Here is a 9,782-nt window from a genome sequence, read left to right as displayed (position 1 = left end):
ATATATATATATATATATATATATATATATATATATATATATATATAGTGTGATTTAAGTAAAATGCTCACATTTTAAGTGGAACATAAATTGTAAATGTGTTTTTATTTAATCTAAACGACTGTTGTTTTATTTTGTGAAATAAAAACACATTTAGACCAAACCATAAATAAAGAAATCTGTGTGGCGTGTTGGATCGGCCTCAGAAACAAACGATCGGTCGACCTCTGATTTGTTCAGTGAACAACACGACACGTCTCTGACCTGGAAACTGTTCGTGACCTTTTCCTCCTCCTGACAGAACTTCACCGACTGGTTTACGGTCTCAGAGCGATGCGACTCTCCGGACACGCTGCTAGAGAAAGGGTGCACCGAAGACCAGCTGCAGTTCTCCGTTTCCAGAAGCCAGATCCTGCAGGATCAGCCGCTCGGAAAGAAGGCCGATAATGCCAACAGCACTCAGATCTCCCCACAGAAGATTTCCCTCAAACTGCGGCCTGGTATGAAGTTTTTACCTTTTAATCAATGAGCTGCTTCTGGACTCGCTCCATTCAGAGCAGTGATCCAAGTGTTTTTGTGTCCCAGGCAGCGAGGTGACGTTTCAGGTTCACGTTCAACACACCGAAGATTATCCCGTGGACGTCTACTATCTGATGGACCTGTCGGCCTCCATGATCGACGACCTCAGTATGATCAAAGACTTGGGTTCTTCTCTGGCTAAAGAAATGGCCAAACTCACCAGTAAATTTAGAATGGGCTTCGGCTCGTTTGTGGAGAAACCGGTCCTGCCGTTCATCCATATCAAAGAGGAGGACCTGATCAACCCCTGCAGGTGATTTTAAAGCAAGAGCAGACCGATAGAAACCCGCAACCTCCAGAGAAACACCACCGTTTCACGGTTTTCAAATGAGAAGTTCAAGTTGCATCGCAAAGTTCGACTTAAAAACAAAAATACCTTAATATCAGCAAAAAAGGCTAAATTGTGTCATCTGGACCAGTTTCTTTAAGTGAGAAACGTTTCGCCCCCATCCCAAGGACTTCGTCAGTCTGCGGCCTGCCAACTCTTCACTGTTGTTTCAAGTCAACCTCCTGCTGGAATCTCAGAATTTCTTAGAATGAACCTTACTAATCTGTTTTGCTGCCTAAGTATCACGCACTACTTGGTAAAGATTATATTATGGTAACAAATACTAACATCCAAAACATTTTGATTTTAATGCACAGGAGACAGATCTGAACTAGCTGTTCACATGCAAAAGGAGGATAAGTAGAACAAGTAGAAAAGATAGTTCTGGATGTCATCAGCAAACTGGTTGATCCACTATGAGAAGGTGCTGCTTATAAGACTGTGTTTGCTGCAGGGTCTCATACTGAAGAAGTCCTTTGGATGAAAGACGAAACGTTTCAACAAAGAAGAATCCATCCAGAGGACCTGACTCAACCTTGTTAGATTCATCTGCCTGGATTATTGAGAATGCAGCAGGACAATTTGTGATCAGCTTTTTCATCAAAAGTATTAGAAATGCATTTAAATTTATTTTAAATATAGCATCAGCTAAAATAATAATCAAAAGGCAGAACTTTAGTCTGCTCTTTAAGTAACGAGGGCCTGACAAGTTGGTTTTAGTCATTAATTAACTGTTTTTAACCTCCTGAACAAGTCTGCAGTAGTTAGCCGCTAACATGCTAACGCTTGTAGCTTGTTGCAAACGTTTGCTTTAAACTGGCGATAATTTAAAAAGAGTTGGGCATGGGACAGAACGGTGGTGCAACTGGTAGAGCTCCTGCGTCTCAGCGAGCAGGTTACCCTGGTTCAAATCCCGGTCTGGGGGCCTTTCTGGATGGAGTTTGCATGTTCTCTTGGTGCATGTGTTAGTTTTTCTCCAGGTACTCCAGTTTCCTCCCACAGACTGAAAACACGCATGTTAGGCTGATTGGTAACTCTAAATTGTTCCTAGGTGAGAGTGAGAGAGTGAATGGTTGTTTGTCTCTATGTGCCTAGGCCTGTCACGATAACAAATTTTGCTGGGCGATTAATTGTCTTGGAAATTATTACGATAAACGATAATATATTTTTTTAATTTAACAATAATTAGTAATTATTGACAAATTTAAAAATAAATGTTGGTAAATTTTTGTGTGTAGTACTTTTTCGACCACCAGATGGCAGTATAAGACTGTTTGAACCGAAGAATGGATAGTGAGGGAGCAAGCAGCGTGTCTCTAAGAAAAATGGGCGGGAGGCCCCTTGACGTGACATGGGCTGTCACTCGTTCCGGCTTTTCTGTTCTAAAAATGGCAGACGCTCAGTGTAGTTTGAGCTCTTTAGCATAGCATTTTTCACACAAAGCTTTTAATAAAAATCAGTAAACAAGTTGTCAGCTTATTTTAACAGAAAAAAACAACAATTTTTTACACGAAGGCACGAGTTTCAACTGTGAATTTTGGAGCTTTGACAAGACTGTTAGCTTAGCTGCTTTTAACGATCCAAAAATGTGATTTTGGACGGTTAAAACAGATTTTAAAGATAAAAGGGAAAGCGAGGGGTCAGTGAAAAGCACTGGAGTTGAGCCTTTTGTCGTCCAGTGTCTTCAATAGAAAGAGAGAGACACGAAGAAACAATAAAGCCGATAAATGAAAATGAGGTTGATAATTTTCATTTATCATGTGATTAATTGATTTATTGCGACAGGCCTGTATGTGTCCCTGTGGTGGACTGGAGACCTGTCCAGGGTGTTCCCTGCCTCTCGCACAGTGACTGCTGGATATGGGCACCAGTGACCCCCGTGACCCAAAAACGAAGATTGGGGTAAAAGACAATGGTTGGCTGGGGGTGGGCATGAATTCTGGTAAACAAGTCATGACTGACCAGGTTATTTGATGGATAAGTTATAAGAAAAGGGGAGTGCTGCTCGGCGCTCCATGAGACCGGAGAGAGGAGCGAAAAACTAAACAAATGTTTTGCCTCTGGTATGCTATTAAAAGGTATTTAAAGTGTAGAAATGTGATGACAGAGAAAGTAGAAGTTTTGACTCTTTAACACTGTGGTTGAAACCGCTAATCTGATTTTGAACAAGAGAGTCGCCAACGGCACATTATACACCCGCCGACAAACTATTATACAGCAAGATACAACAACGAGCCGGGCAAGACAGACCTTGTAAAACGGTTGACCTTGATTTGTGACCTTGACCTTAGAGAAGGGTGATGAAAAGATTGCGGTACATGTCGTGTAGCGGTGGTACAAATTAGCATAAAGTTTTATTAAATTATTTTGAGCTGATCAGAAGTTATGTGCGGGACAAGACAAAGTTTACAGGTTACACTGTAATATGCCTGCCTTTCAACAGGCGTATAAAATGAAACTCTAATCACGGGCTTTGCCAATTTTTGCCATTTATTTCTGTTTTTATTTACTTACTGATATCCCACAGTGATATCCCAGGTATGACTTGCCTGCCAACGTTTGGCTACAAGCATGGCTTGTCCCTGACGAGCAGCACCGACAAGTTCAAGGAGATTGTGTCCAAGCAGCGCGTGTCTGCAAACGTTGATATACCAGAGTGTGGCTTTGATGCGATCATGCAAGCATCTGTTTGCGGGGTAAGATTAAAAACATCTCGTTTGAGTTTGTCGTGAATTGCCGAGTCAACATAGGGATGTTTCTGTTCTAGGACAAGATAGGCTGGAGGAATGACTCGATGCGTCTGCTGGTGTTCACCAGCGATGCTGATTCACACTTCGGGATGGACAGTAAATTGGCTGGAATTGTGATCCCAAATGATGGGAAGTGTCACCTGGATGCAAACGATGAATACTCCATGTCCACCGTACAGGTAAATGAACTGACCTGATAAAGGGCCAAGGCCACCGCCCTGAGAGGCAGAATTTTTCTTTGTGTGAGGTCGTCTTAGATAAATACACCTTTTTTCAGGAGTACCCAACTCTTGGCCAATTGATTGATAAGGTGGTGGAGAACAACATCCTGCTGATATTTGCTGTGACTGAAGAGCAGATAAACAATTACAAGGTAATAGCACTTTTCTAAAAAGTCATTTTTTCTAATTGAGTAGATCCAAAGCAGAGAAATGCACGTGTCTGAGAGAGTATAATGCTTACTGAAGCCTACAGAAAGCCATTTGTGTATTTATTTGATATTTTTTATATCAAACATAATTTTTGACCACTATTTTAAAACTACACTGTACTAGTTGCCCATTTGGACACAATAGTTCAAGAAATGATTTTACTAATAACACTAAAAGTGGCACTTCTGCTGAACTAACTGGAGCTAAATCCATATTAGTCAGCCCTTTTCCACACTAGAAGCCCAACAGACCCAACTAGTGGGCTTTTTGCACACTGGAGCAAATTTGTCAACTGCACCATGCAAGTTAACTAGAAAGCATCATAAATTCTAACGTTAACTAGTCAACAAAAATTATTCTTAATAGTTGACAAGTCACTGTCAAATATGCAGAATATTTGACTAACTCCTACTTTTACTTGTAATTTTAGACTTATTAATTGCAGACTAGATTACATTTTTTTAGACATGCTAGTTATTTAGTTATGCCCAAAGAGCTGCAACTAAGCCATTAGTGAATAGTTTGGGTGTTAGCAGTTAACTAAAAAGGCTAAATGTAGTTGCACTAGTCGACTAAAGTGACTTCTTTCGGCTTTTCCCTCCTCAGGGGTCTCCACAGTGAGTCATCCTCCTCCACCTCTGTCTTCACTCCAACTACCTCCATGTCCTCTCTAAATGTATCCATATATCTCCTCTTTGTCTTTTTCCTGGCAGCCACATTTCTAATACCTTTCTACCAATGTACCCACTGTCCGTCCTCTGGACATGTCCAAACCATCTCAATCTGGTCTCTCTAACTTTACCTCCCAGTTGTTCAACCTGTGCTGTACCTCTGATGATCTCATTCCTAATCTTATCCATCCATGTCACTCCTAGAAGAACCTCAACATCTTCATTTCTGCCACTTACAGTTCTTTCTCCTGTCTTTTTGTCTCTGTCTCCAGACCATACAACATAGCTGGTCTCACAACTGTCTTGTAAACTTTTTCTTTGACCTTTGCTGACAACCTTTTGTCACAAAAAACTCCTGAAACTTTTCTCCATCCATTCCATCCTGCCTGGACTCTCTTTTTCACCTCTTTACCACACTTGTCCTGGACAGTGGACCCCAAGTACTTGAAGTCCTGCACCTTTGTGATCTCTGCTCCTTGTAGCCTCACTGTTCAACCGGCCCCCCTTTCATTCACACATGTACTCTGTCTTACTATGGATGACTTTCATTCCTCTTCTTTCAAGTACATACTTCCACCTCTCCAAGTTCTCTTCCATCTGTTCTCTGCTCTCATCACAGATCACAATGTCACCTGCAAACATCACAGTCTTCTGGGATTCCTGCCTGACCTCATCTGTTAGTTGGTCCATCACCAGAACAAAAAAGAAGGGGCTCAGAGCCGATCCTTGATGCAATCCCACCTCCATGAAGCATCTGTCACTCCTACAGCACATCTCACCACTGTCCTGCTGTCCTCATACATGTCTTGTATCGGTCAACATTTTGTCATGTGCTTTTTCTAAATCCAAAGACACAGTGGAGTTCTTTCTCACACTTTCTGTACTACCACATCAGCATCTTGAAAGCAAAGATGGCATCTGTGGTGCTTTTTCTCAGCATGAAAAAAAAAACTGCTGCTCACAAATAGTCACCTCTCTTCTAAGTCTTGCTTTCACAACTCTCTCCCAGATCTTCATCGTGTGATGCATGATCTTAGTTCCCCTGTAGTTGCTACAACTCTGTACATCGCCCTTGTTCTTAAAAATGGGCACCAGCACACTTTTTCTCCATTCCTCAGGCATTTTCTCACTCTCAAATATGCCATTGACTATTTGAGTCAAAAACCTCACTGCCATCTCTCCAAGACATTTGGAAACCTCCATTGGTATGTCAACAGGTCCTACTGCCTTCCCCTTCTTCATTCTTTTCAGAGCTTTCCGGACTTCACCCACACTAATCTTTCCCACTTCCTGGTCCACAATTTGTATGACCTCTATTCTTCTTTCATTTTCATTCTCTTCATTCATTATCTTCTCAGAGTACTCCTTCCATCTTCCCGTCACACTTCCCTCACTTATTAGAACATATCCATTCCTATTTTTCATAAGCCTAACCTGCTGCACATCCTTTCCAGCCTGATCCATCTGTCTAGCCAATTGGTACAAGTCTTTCTTGCTCTCTTTAGTGTCCATCCTCCCATACAACTCATCATACGCCTTCTGCTTTGCCTTTGCGACCTCCCTCTTTGCTATACATTGCATCTCCTTATAGTCCTGTCTCCTCTCTTCTATCCTCTCACTGTCATATTTCTTCTTGGCTAACCTCTTTCTTTGAGTAGCTTCCTGCACTTCACTATTCCACCACCAGGTTTCTTTATCGTCTTTTCTCTGTCCAGATGACACACAAAGTATACTTCCTACCCGTCTCTTTAATTACAGTTGCTGTAGTGGTCCAGTCATCTGGAAGCTCTTTATTACCACCCACAGCTTTTAACAGCTCCTCTCTGAATCTCTCAAAACATTCTTCCCTTTTCAACTTCCACCATTTAATCTTCTTAACTGATTTTACTATTTTTATTTTCTTCACAACAACAATCATTCTACACACAACCATTCAGTGCTGTCTGGCCATGCTATCCCCTGCCACAACCTTACAGTCTTCAATCTCTCTCAGGTTTCCTCCTCTACACAGAATGTTGTCGACCTGCGTACTTCCTCCACTTTTATAGGTCACTCTATGTTCCTCCCTCTTTTGGAAATAAGTGTTGACTACAACTATTTCCATTGTCTTGGCAAAATTCACCACCATCTGTCCTTCCTGGTTTCTTTCCTTGACACCAAACTTACCCATCACTTCCTCATCCACTCTGTTTCCTTCACCAACATGTCCATTCAGGTCTGCTCCGATCACCACTCTTTCCTCCCTGAGAATACTCTCTATCACTCCTTCCAATATGTATCTTTCTCCTCCACATCACATCCAACCTGTGGAGCTACTTCTACCTTCAGACACATCACACTATCTGACACTCTTTTCACCTCTACTACACTCTTTGCAACTCCTCTTTCAGGACCACCCCTACTCCATTTCTCTTTCTAACCACACCATGGTAAAACAGTCGACTAGTATGACTAAAATTGTTGAACTACTTAACAAGTCAAAAGTTTTTTGTGCAACAGTACCAAAGGCAAAAACGTATCAAGTAGACGACTAATGAGTAGTAGAGTTTATTAGCTAAGAAATTATTTAGGCTTTGTAGACTAGTGCGGGGATTTGAGAGAGTGGTGGCAGAGAGATAAGAGAAGGCAAGTCTGTGCTCAAAAAGTTGTTGGTGTGAATCCCCAGATCTACAACAAAAATGTAGGTGGGAAAGGTGAAACACTCAAATGTGTCTATACCCTCATTTTCCCCACTTTGGGCTCCTGAGCAACACCCTTAATCCCAGCTGCTCTCTGGGCACCTTGAATGGCAGCTCTCTGCTCCACACAGAGGGCTGTGGTAGCTCAGAGATCTGTGGTTGTATCAGGAAGGGCATCCTGCATTAAAAAAATTCTAAGTCATTGTGGGCGTTTGCTTGATGTGGCGACCCCTGAAGAAGGGGGCTACCTGAAAAAAAGACTAGCGTGTGTATTTAGAAACCACTAGTCATAAAGTTTGCTTAATTTGGTATGTCTAGTTGACATGTAAGGGTTTTGCTGATAACTAGTTAACTTGTTCGAGAACAATTGCCTATTAGTTTTGTCTGTTCTTCCGCTAGAATTTTTAAAACCCAACTAGCTGTGACTTTTGGGCTTTTAGTGGGACAGTTATGCTTACTCATATGACTTAAGCTCCTGCTATTTAGGCAAAGTCCCACTAGTTGGCAAGAAAGTTTTACTAGTAATAAGAGTGTTGATGAACTAGTGCCACCAAAATGTTGAACTAGTGCTACTAAATGTGCACCTTGTGTAGTGTAGCTGTAAACCAGTGGGCAAATCCACAAACAGCTTGCAGTAGAGATTAATGTATCTCTCTTTTGAGCTACATTCCCATTCAACCTGTTAGAACTAGCCCAGTTTGCTTCGTGTTGCCCTTCTCCACACTTATTGCTTCTGTGAGTATGAACAAGGTTACCCACATTACAGCTGTTGTGTATCTGTTTTGTTTTTTTGTTTTTTTTCCTAGAACTATGCAAATCTCATACCCGGAGCCACAGTTGGAGTCCTGGCAAAAGACTCAAGAAACGTCCTGGAGCTGATTGTAACGGCGTATAAAGTAAATAAACAGTCCCAGTGAACTGGACGCTGGAAGATGTGATAAGAAGTAAAGTTAGAAAACACCTGCCAGTGTCAGCCTTTCTCATTTACTTGTTTTCTTTGGTTCTCCTTTTCTTTCATGACATTTTTACCTCTGCCATCCTGCACCAACATGTTGGACTGCAGGTTTCTGCTTGTCCCTTCTGTTTGATGTCCTCCTCGCCTCTCGGATTCTGACTTTCTTTTCTCTCTGCTGTGCTTCTGTCTGTCTTTATCCTGTCGTTTTATAAATCCCCCTGGCAGCGGTGACTGGTGGTGGCGTGCAGTCCTCTAATTACTTCACAGGTTACGTCGTTTAAAGTCTAACCACGCCAAGAAAGGAGTCACTGCCATCACTCTGACTGTAGATGTTGAGCCTGAAAACAAACACATTTTAAGATGGTCATCAAATAATCTGTATATATAGTTAACAGGAGCTTTAAATATATCATTTTACTTTAATTCAGACATCTTTGATTATAATTCAACAAGTGCACCTAGAGGAATTTTTCTCAAACAAAAGTCCAAAACATAAAAATACCCACAGAGAAAAGAAATCCATGCAGGTAGTGTTCACAGAAATTGATATAAAAGTTAGAAATGTAGTAAATGGTAAATGGACTGTACTTATATAGCGCCTTTCTATCTTATTTCAAGATACTCAAAGCACTTTACACTACAATCTGTGTCCTCATTTACCCATTCATGCAGCACTCTACTAGATCTCTACAAAGCTAATCGAACAAATCATTCTAAAGAGACTAATCAGTGCTTTATCACATTCATACACTGATGAGACACACATCAGAGGCTATGAGGGGTTCAGTGTTTTTGCCCAGTAACACTTCAGCATGTGACTGCTGGTGGACTGAACCCCAAACTCTCACATTGGAGGACGACTGCTCTAACCACTCAGCCACAGCCACCCCTAGTGCCTCTTAGAATAATTACCGTAAATGCAATAAAAATGAAATAGGTCTAAAAAAAAAACAGTAAAACATTTTTAAGAAATTTACCAACCAATCTCTTAGTCCAAATAAAGAACTCAAGTCTGGATCTGGACCAAAATTGCTGTAAATGTGAGAGAAAACGCATATAATAATAATAATAATAATAATAATAATAATAATAATAATAATAATAATAATAATAATAATTCAAAGAACTATCTTTTAAAATTTGCCTACTGAACTAGGTATAGATCAGAATACATTTTTGTAAAGGTTTAGATCTAGATCATGGTTCACCATTTACTAAACTGTAACATAAATTAACATAAATACAAGAAAACATGTACCAGTAAAAAACAAACAAAAAAAAACAACTAACATAGTTCACCATTTAACGACCACTTAGTTAAAGTACTGTAAATGTAATAAAAGAATGAAGTTTAAAAAGTAATGTGTGTGTATATTATATGCATATATAT

General features: G+C 40.6%; 1 protein-coding gene across 1 annotated transcript in view; it reads left to right on the top strand.

The window, feature by feature from the left end:
- Positions 1-9,782, top strand: part of itgb6 (integrin, beta 6) — a 29,086-nt gene that overhangs the window by 6,999 nt on the left and 12,305 nt on the right. Inside the window, exons 4-10 of the mRNA XM_037693108.1 lie at positions 302-500; positions 586-832; positions 3,435-3,603; positions 3,675-3,836; positions 3,935-4,030; positions 8,244-8,333; positions 8,641-8,659. Coding sequence (XP_037549036.1) covers positions 302-500; positions 586-832; positions 3,435-3,603; positions 3,675-3,836; positions 3,935-4,030; positions 8,244-8,333; positions 8,641-8,659 — 982 coding nt within the window. The remainder of the gene's footprint in view (positions 1-301; positions 501-585; positions 833-3,434; positions 3,604-3,674; positions 3,837-3,934; positions 4,031-8,243; positions 8,334-8,640; positions 8,660-9,782) is intronic.

Source organism: Nematolebias whitei, chromosome 2 (genome assembly GCF_014905685.2).
Source record: "Nematolebias whitei isolate Nwh7 chromosome 2, NemWhi1, whole genome shotgun sequence".
NCBI classification, from domain to species: domain Eukaryota; kingdom Metazoa; phylum Chordata; class Actinopteri; order Cyprinodontiformes; family Rivulidae; genus Nematolebias; species Nematolebias whitei.
This window is presented reverse-complemented; position numbering and strand designations above follow the sequence as displayed.